Source organism: Hypanus sabinus, unplaced genomic scaffold, assembly GCF_030144855.1.
Source record: "Hypanus sabinus isolate sHypSab1 unplaced genomic scaffold, sHypSab1.hap1 scaffold_744, whole genome shotgun sequence".
Lineage (NCBI taxonomy): Eukaryota > Metazoa > Chordata > Chondrichthyes > Myliobatiformes > Dasyatidae > Hypanus > Hypanus sabinus.
Window position 1 is genome coordinate 55,326 of NW_026781595.1, and position 24,008 is coordinate 79,333.

Genomic DNA, 24,008 nt, shown 5'->3' on the forward strand with positions numbered 1-24,008 from the left:
ATTCAGCCAGCTGCGCCACCTTAGGGAAGATTGGGTAGAAGTCGGGAGCAGCGAGGCTGACGGTGAACAGGTTTGTGCTTCGTTTGGGGGTTGCTCTGTTAGTGAACCGGAGTACTGAAATGAACGGATATTTCAGCGCGCTTTTCACCTGCTCTCGGAATCTGGACTGAGTGGCGGAGTAAATGAATGTGTTCGTGCAGCAGCTGAAATTCCGTAGCAAATATCCGGCATAGGCGGAAATAATTTCCGAGTCATTCTCCTGTTTTCCTATCCTGGTGATGTGATAGTAGATAAATTCTGTAACATTCGTCAGCCACAGGAGGATGAAGCTGCCGGAGACGGTGAAGAGCAGAACCACAGACCCTCTTCCGGCTCTCCATCTCCGGGTCACTGCTGTTTCCCCCACTTGCTCTGACCCCTCAGCCCCTACGGACCCTACTGGTCACTAAAATGTGCCTGACTGTCAGAGCATTGAGCAGCGGAATTACGCCGAATGGGAGGAACGGAGTCAAAACGATCTCAGACAGTCATACGCCACCCACGCCGGTTCAGTGAAGTAACTTGGGTTCGGTTAACAGAACCATGGTACATTGTTAATGATCTCTCTGTAAGTGAAGGAGAGTGGGCCGTTTTTCAGACAGAACGGACCGCTAGATGGCGCTAGAACCACGGCCGCCGTTCTCCCCGTGCAGTACTTTGTTTTCAGTTTCTGACAGCAAATGGCAACAAACCGATCGAAGGTGAAAGTGACGGTGAACCAGACGGAACAGTTCACGGCAATGCGGGACAGGACACGGATAACAGTACACACAGAGGGGACGTTCAGGAAACAAACGGGAAAATAATGATAAGTGAGTTCAGAGCCCATGGAATTTAAAAGCCCATGGAATTACAGGAAAGTTACATACGTGGATAGAGGTCTGTTTGATTGGCAGGAAACAGAGAGTGGTCATAAAGGTATCCCATTCAATCTGGCTGCCGGTTACCAGTGGTGTTCTGCAGGCTTCTGTGTTGTAGCCGCTTCTTTTTACGTTGTATATCAACGATTTGGATTGTGGAATAGATGGTTTTGTGGCCAAGATTGCTGATGATACACAAATAGGTGGAAACAAAGAGTCTGCAGAGAGACTTGGATATACTGGGGGAATGGGCAAAGAAGTGGCAAATGAATTAGAATGTCGGAAAGTTGAGTCCAGGTTGAGTCGGAGTAGAAGAAGGCGAATGCAATGTTGGCATTCATTTCTAGAGGAATAGAGTATAGGAGCAGGGATGTGATATTGAAGCTCTATGAGGCACTTGTAAGACCTCACTTGGAGTATTGTGCGCAGTTTTGTGCTCCTTATTTAAGAAAGGATGTGCTGACGTTGGAGAGGGTTTAGAGAAGATTCACTAGAATGATTCTGGGAATGAGAGGGTTAACATATGAAGAACCTTTGACCGCTCTTGGACTGTACTGCTTGGAGTTTAGAAGAATGAGGGGGGACCTCATAGAAACATTTCGAATGTTGAAAGGTATGGACAGAGTGAATGTGGCAAAGTTGTTTCCCATGGTGGGGGAGTCTAGTACGAGAGGACATGACTTGGGGATTGCAGGACGCCCATTCAAAACGGAGATGCGAAAATATTATTTTAGCCAGACTGTGGTGAATCTGTGGAATTCGTTACCACGGACGGCAGTGGAGGTCGGGTCATTGGGTGTATTTAAGGCAGAGATTGACAGGTTCTGTGTAGTCAGGGCATCGAAGGTTATGGTGAGAAGGCGGGGGAATGGGACTGAAGTGGAGATTGGATCAGCTCATGATGAAATGGCGAAGCTGATTCGATGGGCCGAACGGCCGACCTCTGCTCCTTTGACCTTTGGTCCTATGGAGTTGATATAAAACGACCTGAGTGATAATGACCAGTAGATCCGCCGCTGCCAAGGCATCCAGGTACCGTGTGGTGCAGAAGGAGAGGCCGCCCTTTCCCCGGGACAGGATGACAACTGCCACTAAATTCACTGGAGAAAGAGAACGGAATGACATTATAAAAATATGATTCGCAGTCAGGCACCCCCAACTTAACCGCCCTCCACAACCCATCAAGGGTAAGGTTGAGTTACTGTTAACCTCAGATTCAAGGCTCTCCGATTCCAATGATTCACCGATCACGAGCGGTAAAGAATTTCATCTGATATCCGTCGTGAGCAGTGTATTCATTTTTCTGAAATTTTGCCTCCTAGGCCTCGACGGCACCGTACAGGATACATATTCCCTGCACCCAGACTGTCAATCATAGAATCATAGAAATCTACAGCGCATTACAGGCCCTTCGGCCCACAATGTTGTGCCGACCATGTAATCTCAGACAGAGATTATCTGCAATATTTGCAAATCATTCGTCTTGCTCGGTGTGAATGAATGTACAGGTCATTGTTTGAATGAAGAAGCTTCGTGACGGAGCGTCCAGTCCACGTGATCCAATCCCCGTCACAGTACAGCCACGTCAGAAGCCAAGATGGTGAACATTCCTCAAATGCGAGTCGGTATTTCTTAAGCAAGGAGCACAGGGTGCATGCAATAGAACAGTTTTTGTCTCATAATGTCGAGACGAATATGGAGTAGGAAAACATTACTTTGACGGGGGATAAATGTTACTTGCCGAGAATATCAACTGACCATCTCTGAATCTGACTGGTTGCCCTATTTACACGTGAACAGTGAACAGTGTTCCAGGTGACCTGAGAATTGGCACACGAGAAATTTCCAATATATTATTCAAAACGCTATTTTGGTAGCACTTCGCTTTTAATTTCCGCCATACATTACATTTATCCACGTTACTTTTTTTTTTAAAATTGCCATAGATTTTTGCACACAACGAGATTCACTAAATGGCACTGGATCATCCCGGCGTCCTCATAATTCTCCACATTGCCCAATTTCACATCGACAGGAATGCCAGAAAAAAAAATTCTGTCCTCATAATTCCCCACATCGCCTAAATTCCCCTCGCCAGGAACGCCAGTAAAAATACAGCCCGTCCTCATAATTCTCACATCGCCCAATTTCACATCGCCGGGAACAATAAAACCCGTCCTCATAATTCCCCACATCACCCAATATCACCTCACCGGGAACAATATAACCCGTCCTCATAATTCTCACATCGCCCAATTTCACCTCGCCGGGAACAATAAAACCCGACCTCATAATTCTCACATTGCCCAATTTCACCTCGCCAGGAACAATAAAACCCGTCCTCATAATTCTCACATCGCCCAATTTCACCTCGCCGGGAACAATAAAACCCGTCCTCATAATTCCCCACATCGCCCAATTTCACCTCGCCGGGAACAGTAAAACCCGTACTCATAATTCTCACATCGCCCAATTTCACCTCGCCGGGAACAATAAAACCCGTCATCATAATTCCCCACATCGCCCAATTTCACCTCGCCGGGAACAATAAAACCGGTCCTCATAATTCCCCACATCGCCCAATTTCACCTCACCGGGAACAATAAAACCCGTCCTCATAATTCCCCACAACGCCCAATTTCACCTCGCCGGGAACAATAAAACCCGTCCTCATAATTCTCACATCGCCCAATTTCACCTCGCCGGGAACAATAAAACCCGTCCTCATAATTCCCCACATCGCCCAATTTCACCTCGCCGGGAACAATAAAACCCGTCCTCATAATTCCCCACATCGCCCAATTTCACCTCGCCGGGAACAATAAAACCCGTCCTCATAATTCCCCACATCGCCCAATTTCACATCGCCGGGAACAATAAAACCCGTCCTCATAATTCCCCACATCGCCCAATTTCACCTCGCCGGGAACAATAAAACCCGTCCTCATAATTCTCACATCGCCCAATTTCACCTCGCCGGGAACAATAAAACCCGTCCTCATAATTCTCACATCGCCCAATTTCACCTCGCCGGGAACAACAAAACCCGTCCTCATAATTCCCCACATCGCCCAATTTCACATCGCCGGGAACAATAAAACCCGTCCTCATAATTCCCCACATCGCCCAATTTCACCTCGCCGGGAACAATAAAACCCGTCCTCATAATTCTCACATCGCCCAATTTCACCTCGCCGGGAACAATAAAACCCGTCCTCATAATTCTCACATCGCCCAATTTCACCTCGCCGGGAACAATAAAACCCGTCCTCATAATTCTCACATCGCCCAATTTCACCTCGCCGGGAACAATAAAACCCGTCCTCATAATTCCCCACATCGCCCAATTTCACCTTGCCGGGAACAGTAAAACCCGTCCTCATAATTCTCACATCGCCCAATTTCACCTCGCCGGGAACAATAAAACCCGTCCTCATAATTCCCCACATCGCCCAATTTCACCTCGACGGGAACAATAAAACCCGTCCTCATAATTCTCACATCGCCCAATTTCACCTCACCGGGAACAATAAAACCCGTCCTCATAATTCTCACATCGCCCAATTTCACCTCGCCGGGAACAATAAAACCCGTCCTCATAATTCTCACATCGCCCAATTTCACCTCGCCGGGAACAATAAAACCCGTCCTCATAATTCCCCACATCGCCCAATTTCACCTCGCCGGGAACAATAAAACCCGTCCTCATAATTCCCCACATCGCCCAATTTCACCTCACCGGGAACAATAAAACCCGTCCTCATAATTCTCACATCGCCCAATTTCACCTCGCCGGGAACAATAAAACCCGTCCTCATAATTCTCACATCGCCCAATTTCACCTCGCCGGGAACAATAAAACCCGTCCTCATAATTCTCACATCGCCCAATTTCACCTCGCCGGGAACAATAAAACCCGTCCTCATAATTCTCACATCGCCCAATTTCACCTCGCCGGGAACAGTAAAACCCGTCCTCATAATTCTCACATCGCTCAATTTCACCACGCCGGGAACAATAAAACCCGTCCTCATAATTCCCCACATCGCCCAATTTCACCTCGCCGGGAACAATAAAACCCGTCCTCATAATTCCCCACATCGTCCAATTTCACCTCGCCGGGAACAATAAAACCCGTCCTCATAATTCACACATCGCCCAATTTCACCTCGCCGGGAACAATAAAACCAGACCTCATAATTCTCACATCGCCCAATTTCACCTCGCCGGGAACAATAAAACCCGACCTCATAATTCCCCACAACGCCCAATTTCACCTCGCCGGGAACAATAAAACCCGTCCTCATAATTCCCCACATCGCCCAATTTCACCTCGCCGGGAACAATAAAACCCGTCCTCATAATTCCCCACATCGCCCAATTTCACCTCACCGGGAACAATAAAACCCGTCCTCATAATTCTCACATCGCCCAATTTCACCTCGCCGGGAACAATAAAACCCGTCCTCATAATTCTCACATCGCCCAATTTCACCTCGCCGGGAACAATAAAACCCGTCCTCATAATTCTCACATCGCCCAATTTCACCTCGCCGGGAACAATAAAACCCGTCCTCATAATTCTCACATCGCCCAATTTCACCTCGCCGGGAACAGTAAAACCCGTCCTCATAATTCTCACATCGCCCAATTTCACCTCGCCGGGAACAATAAAACCCGTCCTCATAATTCCCCACATCGCCCAATTTCACCTCGCCGGGAACAATAAAACCCGTCCTCATAATTCCCCACATCGTCCAATTTCACCTCGCCGGGAACAATAAAACCCGTCCTCATAATTCACACATCGCCCAATTTCACCTCGCCGGGAACAATAAAACCAGACCTCATAATTCTCACATCGCCCAATTTCACCTCGCCGGGAACAATAAAACCCGTCCTCATAATTCTCACATCGCCCAATTTCACCTCACCGGGAACAATAAAACCCGTCCTCATAATTCTCTCATCGCCCAATTTCACCTCGCCGGGAACAATAAAACCCGTCCTCATAATTCTCACATCGCCCAATTTCACCTCGCCGCGAACAATAAAACCCGTCCTCATAATTCTCACATCGCCCAATTTCACCTCGCCGGGAACAGTAAAACCCGTCCTCATAATTCTCACATCGCTCAATTTCACCTCGCCGGGAACAATAAAACCCGTCCTCATAATTCCCCACATCGACCAATTTCACCTCGCCGGGAACAATAAAACCCGTCCTCATAATTCCCCACATCGCCCAATTTCACCTCGCCGGGAACAATAAAACCCGTCCTCATAATTCCCCACATCGCCCAATTTCACCTCGCCGGGAACAATAAAACCCGTCCTCATAATTCCCCACATCGTCCAATTTCACCTCGCCGGGAACAATAAAACCCGTCCTCATAATTCTCACATCGCCCAATTTCACCTCGCCGGGAACAATAAAACCCGTCCTCATAATTCTCACATCGCCCAATTTCACCTCGCCGGGAACAATAAAACCCGACCTCATAATTCTCACATCGCCCAATTTCACCTCGCCGGGAACAATAAAACCCGTCCTCATAATTCTCACATCGCCCAATTTCACCTCGCCGGGAACAATAAAACCCGTCCTCATAATTCTCACATCGCCCAATTTCACCTCGCCGGGAACAATAAAACCCGTCCTCATAATTCTCACATCGCCCAATTTCACCTCGCAGTGAACGGCAGAAAAGAATAAAACGCCCGGTCCCGTTCTCATCGACATAATCGATACAGTCTATATCGTGACAGACGGGTTCCATCCTGTGCGGTACCGCACATGTGATTGACTGCTACCCTAAAAAAGAATAATTTGTTGCCAACATCTGTATTTTTCGTCTGACAACGATTGTTCAAATGCAAACTCGCATGTCACTGTCTTTTCCACGGGGGAATTTATCCGAGATAATACTTTTAATTTCATACTTTATAGGGAATTAGAGAATCGTTCTTGTTATTGCTGATGGATGAGACTGTTCAGAGAGATGAGGCAGAAAAGGAATAAAAGGGTGGGGAGAGGGGTGCAGAGAGAGGAGGATAGAGTTGGGAGAGAGAGGTGGGGTAAAGAGATGGAGAGAGAAGAGGAGACAGAGGGTGGGAGAGAGAAGTTGAGGGAGTAGTTAGTGGATCTCGTCTACTCTTCTCACCTCTTTCTCCTCTCCGCTCCTCAATCTGACACCTCCCTTTCCCCCACCCTGCAGAAAATGGTGGTGATCCACGCCAACCAGCCCGCACTGCCAGACCTCACCTCCGTCTTCTCCGGCAAAACGGCGCCCACTTCTGCCTTTGACGGGCCCGAGTGACGACACGTCCCCCTACTCCACGGGACAGCCTGAGGGATTCGGACCGACCGACCTGAGACTCGGCCCGAGAGAAAAGTCAAGGCGGGATTTTGGAGACCAAGGGGGGAGGAGGGTAACAGTGCTAGTTATATCCCCCCCCCCGTGGGAACCCCCCAGTTCCAGCTCCCATGTTATGAGTCGCCCTATCCCATCCTCAGCTCCCGTCACTTCTGAAACACTCCGCTCTCTGTCCCCTCGCTCTTCCCTCTATCACTGCACATCTCACCCTGGCTGGCGGCCATTTTTGTGATGATTACCATTGACAACCGCTCTCCCAGCTTCCTAGAATGGGGCAGACCCATTTCCTCACCTACCACTCCCCTCCCTGTTTATTCAATCGCAACTCCTCATCTTTCCTCTCCTTTCTCTCCCTCCTCGCTCTTCCAACTCTCCATTTCACCTTCTGCTAATAGCCATTTTGTCACAGTGTAAGCACACCCTTCCCCTTTCTTGCCGTCCGTCTTGTTTACGAAGGAAATGTCACCACCCACCCTTTCTCCTCTATTGAGTAAGCCACTCCCGCACACATCCCATCCTGTTCCTCCCAACCCTGTCCCATTATTCTCCCTCCCTCCCCGTCCAATCACTTCCCCTCCCTCCCCGTCCCATCACTCCCTCTCCCTTCCTGTCGTTTCACTCCTCCTCACCCCGTCTTTCTCTTCTCCATGTCGGTCACCAGTTTGTGACAGGAGCTTTCCGTCCCCTATTGAGTCAGTGACTTCGCCACGCTCACCGTCTCATCAGTCCACTCCTCGTCCCGTCACTCCTCTTCCTCCCAAACCCCTCATCCCTCCTCCTCAAAGCCCACGTGTATATGTGTATGTCTGAATATCTGAGATATATAGTTTATTCAATGACAACATCATTAGAAATAAAACATATATACAATACCCAAGACTATATAAAACACAAATTAAAATACTGTTATTACCATCAATAACACACTCGATCCCGGGATTGTATCCATGGGCACCGCATGTTCCTTCGCCATAGATTCTGTATGTGACAGTGGCCATTGTAAGTCAGTGTCTCACTCCATCCCTGGCGGGCACATTAACCAAGGATTCGCCCATTTTAAATAAGCGCGTCCCTCCCTCTCTTGTGCTCACTTCCACCAAAGCCGTCCCACCTCTCCAGCGGCCATTTCAAGTGAAGCGCCGGAGATCCCACCTCTCTCGGAAGTTCTGGGAGTCTCCCGTATATTGATAGTGACTCCCTGACGCCCGTAATTTATATAAAATATCACGGTGGAAGGAGGGAGGGTGGGAGGGAGGGAGGGAGGGAGAGAGAGAGAGAGAGAGAGAGAGAGAGAGAGAGAGGGAGGGAGGGAGGGAGGGAGGGAGGGAGAGAGAGAGAGAGAGAGAGAGAGAGAGAGAGAGGGAGGGAGGGAGGGAGGGAGGGAGGGAGAGAGAGAGAGAGAGAGAGAGAGAGAGAGAGAGAGAGAGAGAGAGAGAGAGAGAGAGAGAGAGAGAGAGAGAGAGAGAGAGAGAGAGAGAGAGAGAGAGAGAGAGAGAGAGAGAGAGAGAGAGAGAGAGAGAGAGAGAAACCATGGCAGAGTGTTCCAAAAAAAAATATAAAACGTACTTCACCCCAGACTACACTGAAGTGTTCCCCTGCCTAATAGGGGTCAGGAATAATGACAGTGTTGCTCGCTGCACTGTTTGCAACAGTGAATTTTCTATTGCCCATGGGGGGTTAAATCACTGTTGAGGTGAGTTTAACGGGTGTCATTCATTCATCAGCACAGCTAACGCTATTTAAACTAGCTGGCTTGCCGCTAAGGAGCTACTCTATTGCAGACATCCCACCTCTCCCGGGAATTCCGGGAGTATCCCGCAAATTGATGGTGCTACCGCCTTGAAATGAGATTTTGCAGGGTTGGATTATTTGAATTCAACGTGTCCTTCACTCCTTCTCTGCCATTCATTTTATCCAAGGCGTCGCTCCCTCCTTGGTTACGTTTCGACCCGGCCGAACGGGGTCTCATTCAGTCACCACATCTCTTCCTTTTTATCAATAAAATTAACGATGCTGACGGTCGTTTTCAATCGCCGTCTCACCCACTCCTTTCCCGGCGTTCAATTTAAACAAGTTATCACAACAGTAAACTGCCCCGTCAGACAGGATAAGCGAAGCCGCGGCCATTTTATGTCAGAGCAATAGGTCATTTTAAATCGCCCCATTACCCCCTCTCCCTTCTCAATATGCCACTGACTCCATTTCGGCCATTTTACCCGGTGCGTCTCTCCTGCTCTGTTGTCTGTCCATCACTCTCTCCCTGTCGGCCATTGTAACAAAGGTATCAGAGACTATTTCAGGTCGGGTCGCCACTCCCTCGGATTTGTCACCTCCTGGCGTCCATTTTCTCTCAGTGCATCCCTCCCTTCCTCCATGTAAACCATTTTCAAAGCGCGCGTCACCCCCTCCCTATTGACAATGTTATATTGGCGCGTCACTCTCTCCCTGTTATTAATTCTATATTCTGGTTTTAATCCAGAATCCAATAGTTAATCAGCACATAACCTTCCCCGCCCCCGGTGATAATTTTCAGTCAGTGCACAAGCCTCACTCTGTCGGCCATTATCACTCAGCCCATCACTTTCTCCGCGGAGACCATTTTCAGTCAACCTTTCACTCCCTCCCCAGTGACCATTCTAAATCCTTCTGTCGCTCCTTCCCATGTCACCATTTTCCATCAGGAGCCCCTCGCAGGACAGACACTCTCGACCACCCTCCACTCGATTGCGCAGACTGTTTATCACAAATAATAAATATATCGCAAACAATAGAGACCCATCCGACATCCTCATCTCCGGATCCTGTGCGTCATCACTCCGAGTGTCGTGGAGAGAGGAGGATACAGACACCAGGTAACGTGTGCGGTAATACTCCCGGTGTCGATACAGAGACCCGACACGGTGCGCGGTAAAACTCTCAGTGCGGAGACAGAGATCGGAAATTCTGCCTGGCAAAATTCCCAATTTGGGATTTGAGGACGGGAACCGTGCCGTGTATAACTTCCTGTGTGCTACGTGGACACAGGGAACCGGGCGCAATGAATCTCCCGACGTGGGGAAACGGAAAGGGTAAACCTCTCTCATACGCACCCCACCCCCCGCCATCTTCAGATAGATGTGTCGAATGTCCTTCAGTCCGATCCTATCCGCCGTCTCCGCCAGGAGATGAGCATCGTCAGTGTTACAAAGCCGTCACCATCCGCACCACCCTCGACTTTCCGAGTAACTAATAAACCCATCGGCGTTCTCGTCAAATTTCCTAAATCCTCTCCGAGTTCTGTCAAATACAGAATTCAGGCGTCCCCGACAATTTCCAGCATCCCATTCCTGTCGGAAATGAACTGAAAGGAGTTCCATTGGGAGGCAGACGGTGGGAATGGCCAGATGCCACTGGGTGATCGGACGACAGGAGTGAATAGGAAGCGGTGAAGACGATGGGGGTAAATGGGAAGGGGCGGGTCCACTGGTAGGCAAATAGTGGGAGCGAATGGGAAGGGGCGGTGCCCACTGGAAGTTTGGACGATGCAAGCGAATGGGTCAGAGTGCGTCCCGTTAGGAATGCGGATAGTTGGACTGAATGGGAATGGGTGGGGTCCATTGGGAGTGTGGATGGTGGGAAGGAATGGGAAAGAATGACATTTGATTGGGATCACGGTCCGTGTGAGTGGGCGGGAAGGGACGGGAGGGACGGGAAGGGGTGGAGTCCCACTTTGCAAAATTATCCTCAACTTTGATTTCATTCTGGTCTACCTCTGGAACCTAGAAGTCAAATGTGATTGTTAACCGCTATGGTTATGATTACCGTCTGTAGTCCCCTGCCTGTTTGTGCCCCCTCCCACCCTCTCCTGGTTTGTGCACTGTGTGTGTGTGTGTGTGTGTGTGTGTGTGTGTGTGTGTGTGTGTAGTTCCCTGTGCTACAGTTCCAAAATGAACACAATGAGAGTCTCCTCTGTAATCTGTTTTGACTCGAGAACTGCAGACCTTTTTGTTCCCGTGTCAGACCTCAGAAGAGTGTCATGGGATGGTGTGGATGGAGATTCACTCTGTGTCTGACCCCGGGAGTGCGTGATGGGACGGTGTGGAGGGAGATTCACTCTGTGTCTGACCCCGGGAGTGTGTGATGGGACGGTGTGGAGGGAGCTTCACTCTGTGTTTGACCCCGGGAGTCTATGATGGAATAATGTGGCTCAACGCCGGTGTGCCTTCCCCCATCCCTATCGTACTCGGGACCCAAGTGAAATCACGTCTGACATTACAGTCGATTTTAACTGTCTGCGGGGGCAATCAGCCACAATGGGGGTAGGGTGGACATGCGATCCTGGGCACCCAGACTCTGATACGCTGCTGAGGAGCTCAGACCCACTATTACACTGCACAGGGTGCGGGGGCAGCTGTAACCCCAGGTCACTGTTTCTCCTTTCAAGTGACTCAAGTCCGACACCAAGACGGAAAGTTACAGCGGTTTATTGATTTCATCATGACAAATATAAATTAAACAACGAGTGAGCTGCTGACGTGCGGGAATAAATAAGCTGCTCCCGACTCACTCACACTCACACACAATTAACTGGCCGGCGACAACGATTGACCGGTTGAATAATCAGTCCCGTTTCTCACCGTCACTCTGCATCGGGGAACCGATGATTATCAAATCACACTTCAGGGCCGTGTCCGGGATCGCTGCAGATCCAGGGTCACTGCCGAGGGATTTGTCCATTTAACATCATTATATCGGCCAGGCTGCAGAATGCACCGTCCTCAGCAAAGGGAGCAAAAGGATTCTCTCCGGGGATAATCCCACCCTGGGATACCGGTGTCCCAGACTAAGCCCCGCCCCCGGGTTCTTCCTGCCTGTGTAATACCCCGGGGTCTCGCGTGGGGGAGTCTTGAACCCGCACATCCGGCGGAAGCTGGTGCTGGACCGGAGGAGATATACGTCAGTGCAGGATCACAACGAACAACACACAGCGCGAGACTGGAGCCAGTTCCGTTAAAACCGTTGGGAATCACACCTGGATCACGGCCATTAAATGTAACGGCGGGAGTTAAAATGGAGGGTGTGGAATCTGTCAAAATGTCCCCATCCCGCGAGCGGGGATGTTCACACATTCAGATGTTCACAGGATCACAGATCCACCATCAGTCCGGGTCTGGGTTCCAGGTAAGATAAAGGTTAAAGGCCAGATGTTCACAGATCCACTACTATCAGTCCGGGTCTGAGTCCCCGCAAAGATCTCAGTTTATTCCCCTCGGCCTCACTGAACCGATTCCAGTGCAGCCTGAAACAGATGGAGGAATAAAGGTGAAATAAACAGATTACACAACAGTGTCAGTAACAGGGGACCGGGGTTAATGTTTCAACAACACTCACAGACAAATATCACCAGAAAACCCGCGGATCCGCTGATATTTTATCACATTGAACATTAACACAAACACTCACCCGATCCACTCCAGACTCGGGAGGGTCAGTATGAGGTGGCGGAGAGCGGGGACAGATCGGTCTGTCAGCGAGTTTGATCCCAAGTTCAGCCACGTCAGTGATGGTTTTGTACTGAGAGCGGAGACGAGATCCTCGACACCAGAATCTGTGAGACCGACACTCCCCAGACTAGAGTTGAGAGAGAGTGAGGGTGAAGGACACAGAGAGACAGGAGACGGTACAAATCCCCAGTGTTTATCAGTAACACAATTACTGATCACATTAATGTTCAGTGTCAGACACCCAGTGACTGTAAACGCAATCTCCCTCAGTCTGGTACTTACCGCAGAGCCTGTATTTTACACTCCGGGTTCCTCAGAGCCATAGACACCAGTTTCACTCCTGAATCTCCCAGTTTATTATCACTAAGGTACAGCTCCGTCAGTGATGGGTTTGTACTGAGAGCGGAGACGAGATCCTTGGCACTCGTATCGGTGAGACCGACATGGGTCAGCCTGGAGATGAGAGAGAGTGAGGGTGAAGGACACAGAGAGACAGGAGACGGTACAAATCCCCGTTGTTTATCAGTAACACAATTACTGATCACATTAATGTTCAGTTCAGACACCCAGTAACTGTAAACACAATCTCCCACAGTCCAGCATTTACTCCAGTTTCGGTATTTTACACTCGCGGTTCTTCAGAGCCGCAGACACCATATTTTTAAGTAGGTACAGTGGAGGTGTCGGGGGTAAGACTTTAACACAGAGAGTGGCGAGTGCGTGGAATGGCGGAGGCAGAAACCATAGGGTCTTTAACAGACTCCTGGATGGCTACATGGAGCTCAGAAAAATAGAGAGCTATAGGTAAAGCTTCGGTAGTTCTAAGGTAGGAACATGTTCGGCACAGTTTTGTGGGCCGAAGGGCCTGTATTGTGCTGTATGTTTTCCATGTTTCTTTGATTCTACTGATCACATTAATGTTCAGTGTCAGACACTCAGTGACTATAAACACAATCTGCCACAGTCTGGTACTTACCACAGTGTCTGTATTTTACACTCCGGATTCCTCAGAGCCACAGACACCAGTTTCACTCCTGAATCTCCCAGTTTATTAAAACTCAGGTCCAGCTCCGACAGTAATGGGTTTGTACTGAGAGCTGAGGCGAGTTCCTCGGCACCAGAATCTGTGAGACCGACATTGTCCAGCCTGGAGATGAGAGAGAGTGAGGGTGAAGGACACAGAGAGACAGGAGACGGTACAAATCCCCACTGTTTATCAGTAACACAATTACTGATGTTTTTTTCTTCAGCACGATTGTGCAGGTCGGCCAGTGAGAACAGCGAGAAGAGTTTAAAAGGAAGACCGATTTACAGAGCGAGCGTCAGAGGAGCGGGAGACAGAGTAGGAAGGCTTTGGCTCAACGGGGCTTCGGCGATAAAGGGTCGAGGCGAGGTAGGTTATCTGTTTACAATACAGACAGAGAGTATGTGTGTGAGGCTAGTTGTCTCTGCTTAGTGTCAGATGTGGGAGACCCGTCGTCTTTGTGATTATTATTAATGACCTAGATGAGGCAGTGGAGGGATGGGTTAGTAAGTTTGCTTGTGACACAAAGGTTATCCACAAAGGTTGTGGATTGTGTGGAAGGTTGTTAGAGGTTACAATGGGACATTGATAGAATGCATAATCGGGCTGAGAAGTGGCAGATGGAGTTCAACCCAGATAAATGTGAGTTGGTTACTTTTGGTAGGTTAAATGTGATGGCAGAATGTAGTATTAATGGTAAGACTTGGCAGCGTGGAGGATCAGATGGATCTTGGGGTCCGAGTCCATTGGACACCCAAAGCTGCAGCGCATATTGACTCTGTAGTTAAGAAGGCATACGGTGTATTGGCCTTCATTAATCGTGGGATTGAGTTTAAGAGCCGAGAGGTAATGTATTGCTATATAGGACCTTGCTCGGACCGCAATTGGAATGCTGTGCTCAGTTCTGGTCGCCTCACTAGAGGAGGGACATGGAAACCATAGAAAGGGTGCAGAGGAGATTTACAAGGATGTTGCCTGGTTTGGGGAGCATGCCTTATGAGAATACCTTGAGTGAACTCGGCCTTTTCTCTTGGAGGAACCGATGATGAGAAGTGACCTGACAGAGGTGTACAAGATCATCAGTGGCATCGAATGTGTGGATAGTCAGAGGCTTTTCCCCAGGGCTGAAATGGCTAGCATGAGAGGGTATATTTTTAGGTGCTTGGATGTAGGTACAGGGGAGATGTCAGGGGTAAGTTTTCTTTTACACGGAGACTATTTAGTACGTGGAATGGGCTGACGGCAGCGCTGGTGGAGATGGAAACCATAGAGTCTTTAAGAGACTCATGGATGGCTACATGGAGCTCAGAAAAATAGAGGGCTAAGGGTAATGCTTAGGTATTTCTATGGTAGGAACATGTTCGGCACAGCTTTGTGGGCCGAAGGGCCTGTATTGCGCTGTCTGTTTTCTATGCTTCTTTGTTTCACTGATCACAATAATGTTCAGTGTCAGACACCCTGTGACTGTAAACACAATCTCCCACAGTCTGGTACTTACCGCAGTTTCTGTATTTTACACTCGGGGTTCCTCAGAGCCGCAGACACCAGTTTCAGTCCTGAATCTCCCAGCTGATTCCCCCCAAGTCTAAACAGAAACAGACAAATTGATGATCAAAGTGATTCAAGCCATGTTTCTGAGGGAATTTCTCTCACTCGGATATTTGAGGAAACATTAAACCCTTCAATAAATCGCTAATCGGAGTTCCCGTCACTGTCAATGTCCCTCACTGCCCAACTCCAGGGTATTTACGGAATGCCAGTAATTTACTCCCACAGTGAGGAAGATTTGTAAATGGGTAAGTATTAATGGGAGATGTTGGAAGTGATCCCACCTGAGAGAAAGGGATAGGAAGACAGATCCTGCAGGAGATGGGTGGGTCTGAACTGATGTCCACAATCGGGAGAGGAGATGCGCCCGTGGGGTCTGGGTATCTGGTAGTGAGCACAGTCACACAGGTGGACTGATGGTGATAGTCACACACGGGGAAGGGCAGGCAAGGACAATCTCATAATGGTATTTCTTTCCTTCTCACTGGGACAGTCTGCAGACGGTCTCTTGTCCCTCACCGGGAAGGGGGTGTGAATCTCTGACCCACCTGCTGCAGTCAGTGTCGGTCTGGGTGTCAGTAACAGTGAGAAGGAATATTGTCAATGGACGTGTCACAGGCAGCGAGAAACACGGCCATTCCTGTGATTTACTACCATTAAACTAATGTCCGTTGTTCACTGATCTGATGAAGTCTCCAGCATCCCTTCACAAGGAACCCTCCCATCGTTGGGCATTTGTCAGAAGTCTTGGCAATCTGAATTACTACAGTTTTACCCAAAAAACTTTACATTGAAACAACACAATGGAACAGTTTCGCAGTTCAGAGTGAGAGATAAATCAAGTTACCTCAACTCCCGGCACTTGTACAACCCGGGTCCCAGCCGCTGGGTTCCTTCACACTGAATGTGGCAGTACTCTAGGTTGAGGTATTTTATTGTATCACAGAGTCCGATGACATGAGACAGGACCGCGCAGTCAATCGGGGTTAGTGTGATTCCACTGAATGAAAGTGTTTCCACAGATCGCAGTGCGGCCTGAGCCAGTCCACGATTCTGAGACTCAAACAGGTAGTGCAATATGTTCAGGAGGCTCCTTTTACCAGATTCACTCCTCGTGTTTCCACTCTGGCGTTTAACCTCCTCCTTCACCCAGTCAATCACCCGGCAGGTTGTTTCATGAGTAAATGGACCCAGAAACTCCTCCAGGCCCCGAGCTATCATTGGGGAGGAAAGACCAGCAACAAAACGGAGAAATACTTCAAATCGCCCATCTGTCGTGTTGTGGGCTTCAGTAAGGAATATCAGGATATCCCCGGGATGTGGATTCAGGAATTGTGCGACTGCAGCTACAAACTCTTGGATGGTGAGGTGTGGGAATGTGTACACTATGCCCCGGGCAGAATCCTCTCTCTCCAAAAGCTCCATCAGGAACCCGGACAGGAACTGGGAAGACTGCAGATTGTACTTGATCAAATCTCCATCTGTAAACACAATCTTCTTCTCGGACACTCCTCTGAAGGCCATCTGACCAACCCTGAGAAACACATCGCGGGAGTTCTCAATCTCACGACCATGGTTTTTCAGGATGTTGTAAATATAGTAGGAGTACAGTTGGGTGATGGTCTTGGGAACTCGCTGCGGGTCCCTGACTCTTTGGGTGAAGAAGGGGCCCAGTGCCAGAGCAAGGATCCAGCAGTAGGAGGGGTTGTAGCTCATGGTGTACAGGATCTCGTTCTCTTCCATGTGTTTGATAACAGCTGCTGCCATCGTATGTTCTTCAAAATACCTGATGAAATATTCCTTCCGTTCCTCACTAACAAATCCGAGAATTTCGGCCCAGACACTAATCCGAGCCTTTTTCAATAAATGTAACGCAGCGGGACGGGTGGTCACCAGCACTGAACACCCTGGGAGCAGCTTGCCCTGGATTAAACTGTACACAATGTCAGACACCTTGCACTTGAATTCAGGATCTGTGCATGTGGACTGAGTTTCTGTGTCTCTGCGACTGTCAGAAAAATCAATTCTGTCATTGAATGTATCCAAACCATCGAATATAAACAGCAATCCCTCTGGGTTCTTCCAGACCTCTCTCAGGATATTCCCAAAGTAAGGATACTGATCCAGAATCAGTTCCTTCAGGTTTATTCTGCAGTTAATGGTGTTTAAATCCCGGAATTTGAAACTGAATACAAACTGGAACTGTTGGTATATTTTCCCCGTGGCCCAGTCATAAACAATCTTTTGTATCATTGTTGTTTTCCCAATCCCCGGGACTCCAGCCACTGCTGCCGAGCTCCCAGATTTGGATTTACTCCGGGAAAAGCTACTCTGGAACAACTGATCAGTCCGGATTTTTTCCAGCTTTCGGCGGAGATGGTTCTCTCTCAATTCCTCATGGTCTCTGCCTCTTGCCAGCAGCTCATGTTCCACCAGTGTCCGATCTCGAACAGTAGAAATGACCGTGAGCTCAGCGTATCGATCAACCAGCTTGAAAACTTTCACCTTCTCCCTCATCAGGATCGTGTTCACTCTCAGTGTTTCAGTTTGTGCCCTCAGAGTCTCCTTGTGTTTCTGCTGAACATCTTCCATGGGAACAGAGAACATTGTCAATATATCAAATTGTTCAACTGACAAAGAATATCATAACTGCATTTCAACATTCAGTGTTTGAGATTACATGAATTAATTCAATGCTTCCATGGAAATTAGGACAGAAAGCAAAATTATTTTCACAGACACTAGAACTGAGAGAAAATGTCCAATCCTTAAATTCTGGTACTAATGACTTGTGAAGGTAATCATTCCCCCGATATCCTAATTCAATCCTGACTGTACTTATGTTACAACAACATTTCACTATATTTAAAGCATTGTTTGCATCATTAACAGTCGATGTTAATGGTGATCTGGTGCGGAAATATGGAGAGCAGGACACTGTGCATTTTGACAAAGCTGCACACTGGGGCGTCAGAGGTGCCCACTGCTCTTGCATCTAAACAGGAACAGAATATGTAGGAAATACTCAAGTCGGGTAGCATCTGGAGAAGAATGACAGTGAAGTTCCGGATCGATAACCCATCAGAACGACAAGAATGAAAATGGATGGAGGAGGATGGAGTGATGGAGGAGCGGAGGAAAGATGGAAAGGAATCTCCGTGAATGGCAGAGACCATAAGCGTATCAGTGGTGTACATCGTGTGTGTGGAGAAGGTGGTGAAGTCTTGGCAACTGCTACTGATCAGTCTGGCAGGTGGAGTGTGGGGCACTGTATTATGATGCCTCCGCCTATCAGAGTCGACCATGGACGTTGCGGCCCGGATGACTAGATACGCAAGCCAGGACACTCTTCCATTGGTTAACATCCTTCTCCTATGATAATTTCTTCATTTTTATGGATTCTGCTTTTATTTCCGTTCAGTGATGCGTACCCTTTATCAGAACTGCATATGCTTGTCCGGAGTGCTGAATCCTCCTTGCGTTGATGAAAATATAACCTTAGAGCTAATTGTGGATTTCAGTTAGGCCACACTGATTTCTGGTCGCCTCACTATAGGAAGGATATGGAAGCATTGAAAAGGGTACAGAGGAGATTCACCAGGATACTGCCTGGTTTAGAGAGTATGGATCATGATCAGAGATTAAAGGAGCTAGGGCTTTATTCTTTGGAGAGAAGGAGAATGAGAGGAGACATGATAGAGGTGTACAAGATATTAAGACGAATAGGTAGAGAGGACAGCCAGCGCCACTTCCCCAGGGCACCACTGCTCAGTACAAGAGGACATGGCTTTAAGGGGAGGGAAGTTCAAAGGGGATATTAGAGGAAGTTTTTTTACTCAGTGAGTGGTTGGTGCATGGAATGCACGGCCTGAGTCACTGGTGGAGGCAGATACACAGGTGAAGTTTAATAGAGTACTAGACAGGTATATGGAGGAATTTAATGTGGTGGGTTATGTGGGAGGCAGAGTTTGAGGGTCGGAACAACATTGTGGGCCGAAGGGTCTGTAATGTGCTGTACTGTTCTATGTTCTATGAGTATCTAACCTGGGCCTAATATATCGATGCAGCTAAAAGAAGGCACAACAGCGGCTATATTTCATCAGGACTTTCCAACATCACTCGAATATTTCTACAGGTGTAACTTGCAGAGCATTGTAACTGGCTGCATCACCGTCTGGTTCATGGGGACTACTGTACAGGATCGGAGTAAGGCGCACACTCAACGATTCAGGGATAACTTCTCTGCCATCCAGTCTCTGAATGGACATTGAACCCGTCGATAGTGACTCACTAATCTCTTTTATATTTCTATTTCTACACAAGTAGTTTAATATTTTATAGAACCACACAGACATGCATAGCTATATATACTATATACGGTTTCTTTGGAAATTAGTTCCAGTATTTGAATTAATAGTTTTAGCTTTACTGATGCAAGAACAACTAATTTCCAATCATCCCTGTACAGCTGTGTCAAAGTATAATTCGTTTATTATTTTTTCTTCAGATTTGATACCTGATTTTTGTCCGTTTCAGTAAATTAGAAAGCAGGTTTACAACTAGACAAAACCACAGAGAGCTGTGGAAGTCGCTCTGGAATACACCTCCATTTATTTTTATAACAGTGGCTGTTCCTCTGTGGATGTTAATAGGGCGATTATTTCATGCCGATGCTTCATCAGACGTTGTGGAAATTTCACAAAGATTTGTTGCATTTTATATATATTAGGAACTTCTCTTAAACACACGAGGGACAGAATCAGGCAACACAGACAAAATGTTGGTGGAACGCAGCAGGCCAGGCAGCATCTACAGGAACAGGCACTGTCGACGTTTCGGGCCGAGTACTTCCGTCAGGATTGTCTCAGAATCAACCGGTGTTTGATAAACAATATAATGTTGAAAGATTTCTGCTTACCCCAGGGCTTGCTATCGAATTACATAATCTATTAGCAGTTGTTCCTTAAATCCGTTCATACCAACACTGTATTCTTACTGCATTTCTCTATGTCTATTGTGGTTATCATGTGAGTGGTAATTAGTGACGAGATGAACGATGTTACAATTATACATGCATACATACATACATATTGGATTTATTATTAAGAAGCCAATAATAACATAGTAGATGACCATTCAACAGTCTTATAAATGCAGAATTAAAGCTGTCCTTGAGGCTGTCGGTTCATACCTTCAGCCTTTTATATTTTCTGCCCCATGGGAGTATGAAAGAGAGAATGTTTGAGGTGGGTTAGGGTTCAGCAGTGAGGCTTTGGGGAAGGGGGGTGTAGTTTCTTGCTAACTTGATTGAGTTCCTCCAGGAGGTGACAAAGGCGATGGATGAAGTTACACATGGATATTTTCTGCTTGAATATTAGTCGGATGTTTGACAAGATCCCACATGGGAGGCTCATACAGAAAATTAACATGCTTGAGTACTGTGTGAACTGTCCTGGCTGCCGGGGACCCACATTGGGAGAAATTTATTTCGCTGGCGGGTAGTGAATCTGTGAAATCATTGCAATAGACAGCTGAGGAAGACAAGTCATTGGGTATATGTAAAATGCAGGTCAATATGTTCCTGATTAGGAAGAGTGTCAATGTTTACTGGGATAATGGAGTAGGGAGAAATTGAAGAGCAAATTTACTGCACCGAATGGCTTAATTCTGCCCCTGGATCTTACGGTTTTAGGGAGCATCTGCAGTATTGTATTCACTTCTGATTGTCCAGCTCTTGGAAGGATTGGAAAGGGTGCTGAACAGGTTCATCAGGGTGTTGTCTGGATTCGGTGACATGTGCTACAAGTAGAGGTTTGAAAAACTTGGTTTGTTTACTCTGGAGTTAGAATAGAGATCTGACTGAGGAGTACAATTTTGAGAGATGAGAGTTTAGGTACACAGCCTGTATTTTGTTGTTTTTTTTTTCACATGTGACTGGTGTCTAGTACCAGAGGGCATTTGGTGAGGGTTAGACTGGGTAAAGTTACAGCACATTGGTCGAGTTTTCACATGGTGGTGGGTGCCTGGAATTTATTGCCTGCGTCATGTCGGATGCAACTATGATATAGATTCTCCGAGGTCTACACATGAAATGCGCAGTAAATGCAAGGGTATGGTCAATAAAAAAACAGAGGATACCAAAGTATTTTTTTTCTTTCCCAGATATATAAAGAGTAAAAGACAGTGAGAGGGTCGATATCGGAGCGCTGAAAAATGATGTTGTAGATGTCGTAATGGGTGAAAAGGAAATGGCAGACACACTCTGTAGAAGTCATTAGGGGAATTACAAAATGTAAAGAGCATCAGCAGACATAATTGAGTGTAGCTGTTGTTACGAAGGGCAAGGGGCTTCGGAATCTGAAAGGTCTGAATGTAGAAAAGACACCTCAGCTGGACGATAAAGTATATCAGGAGCCCGCCTGAGGTGTGTGGGCATTCCTTGAGCATTAGAAACAGGTGTGAAGGGTTCAGCACACCCACCCAACAGCTGGATTAATAGAAAAATGCAATGTAGGATATTCAGGCTGCAGCGAGATATTCTCTGAATTGTACACCGAACCAGAGATCAGCGAATGATTAATGGTGAATTTTGATTCCCAGGTTCCAGCAATTCACAGTCAAACATTTGAGATCTGGTTTGAACTCTGCATTTCATCACTCACCTATCAGATGAGAGGGTAACTCAGATAACACTTGGCCGAAGTCCATGTATTCTTGTGGATCAGGACCTGTTTGAATCAAAACAATGTCCATGAAAACAGAGCTAGAATAATAAAAACTGTTTATTTCAATGTGCCTTTGTGTTCAGTGCGTGGTTTTAACATACCGAGCTCCTGTATTTCCCTCAGTATTCTGTCCAACTTCGGTAACTCAGTCCTCCATGTCACAAAGGATTCCCACATCGCCCTCCGGGCCCGGGAGCCTTTGCCCATCACCAAACTGAGGAAGAGTCTGGAACTCTCTGCCCGGTTTCCCTTCTCTGTCAGCTCAGTGACTTTCTATAAAAGAAAACAATGAATATATTGTGGAGCAGACAGACAGACATGGGGAATGTGGAGGAAAATATCTGTTCATGGTCCCGGTAGTTTCAGAACAGATGCAGTCACTGGGCTGCTGTCTCATCCTCCCTGGGTTCAGTCATTAACAGAGAAACAGTAACTGAAGGAAATTCTACATCAATATTCTGTAAGTATAAGATTTTACTGACACCCTGCTGTATATTCAACGTGATTAACTTACATAAGTGTGCAACATTACATCAAAAAAGATGCGACAACAAGAACGGAAGAGTGGGAGAGTGAGAGGATGGCAGGCATCACTGAATTGTGGCGAAAAGAAGATGGATACATACTTAATCAAAAGGACAAGCGGGTAGGTGAAACGGTTGGCTTGACTCCGTTCTCGTAGAAAAATAGAAGTCCTTCTAAAGAGGTGATATTGGATTGGATGATGTAGATGTTAAGAAACTGCACAGGAAAAATGACCCTGACGGAACAGTAACCAGGATGTGGGCTACAAATTCCAGTGGGAAAGAGAAGAGGCAAATAAAGAGCTCAGTGTTAAAATAGTCATGGGGTATTTCGATATGCAGATAGCTTTGGAAAATCAGGTCGGTGCTGAATCCCAAGTGAGGGAATTTATAGAATGCCTATGAGATGGCTTTTGAGAGAAGCCTGTGGTTGAGCCCACTATAGGAAAAGCGGATCTGGATCCGGTGTTGTGTATTGCAGCAGATTTGTTAGGAAGCTTAAGGTAAATAAACCCATAAGAAGCATTGATCATAAAATAACAGAAAGGGAGGGAGAAGGTAAATTTAGATGCATCTGTGTTACAGTGGAATAAAGGAATTACAGTCTGGGCAAAAATAAATTGGAAGATGACACTAGCAGAGGAAACACCAAAGTAGGTGAGGAGTAGATGAAGATTCTCGTAGCGATTCGGAAGGCGTCGGTAGAGGTAGATAATCACAAAGATGAAAAATTATTCCAAAGGGAGGATGATCAAACGTGGCTGACGAGGAAGTCAATGCAGCACAAAAGCAAAGGAGAGGGCAGAGAATGTTGCAAAATATAGTCGAAAGCTGGAGGACTGGGAAGCTTTTACTAACCAGCAGAAAACAACAAAAAAGCCATAAGTGGACAGAATATGAAATGTGAAGGTAGGCTAGCTAATAACGTAAAATGGTTCATCAAAAGGTTTGTCTGATATATATACTCTTTTAGGACAACCTATTGATTTTTGGGGCAATAAGATATCAGCTTTACGTGCGGTAGTTCATGTCTAACCAATCTTAAAGTTCTTCCAGGAAGTGACCAGGAAAGTGCATGGATTCACGGATTCAAGGAAGTGGGTGTTGTCTCCATGTAATTTAGCATGACCTTTGACAAGCTACTGCATAGGAGGGTGGGCAAGAATGTTCAGTTGCTCAGGTTTCAAGGTAAAATGGTAATTTGAATTTGACATTGGCTATTTGGAAGAAGACAGAAAGTGGTTAGAGACTGTTGAATCTCTGACTGGGAGTTTGTAACTCATGCGGTGCCACAGGGATCTGTGCTGGGTCCCTTGTTGTTTGTCATCTGCATCACCGATCTGGATGAACATGTGGTTAACTGGATCAGCAAATTTGCAGCTGGTACCAAGAGTGGGAATGTGTGGTGGAGAGTGAAGAAGACGGCCA

At 47.2% G+C, this 24,008-nt stretch overlaps 1 protein-coding gene across 1 annotated transcript; it reads right to left on the bottom strand.

Moving 5' to 3' along the window:
- Nucleotides 1–11,723: 11,723 nt before the first annotated feature.
- LOC132390036 (NACHT, LRR and PYD domains-containing protein 3-like) lies at nucleotides 11,724–16,888 on the bottom strand. Its single transcript, XM_059962621.1, has 6 exons — nucleotides 16,179–16,888; nucleotides 15,282–15,368; nucleotides 13,736–13,906; nucleotides 13,042–13,212; nucleotides 12,719–12,886; nucleotides 11,724–12,554 (listed from the first exon to the last, which is right to left on the bottom strand). The coding sequence occupies exons 1-6, from the start codon at nucleotides 16,853–16,855 to the stop codon at nucleotides 12,464–12,466; spliced, it is 1,365 nt and encodes a 454-aa protein (XP_059818604.1). The 5' UTR covers nucleotides 16,856–16,888; the 3' UTR covers nucleotides 11,724–12,463.
- Nucleotides 16,889–24,008: the final 7,120 nt, after the last annotated feature.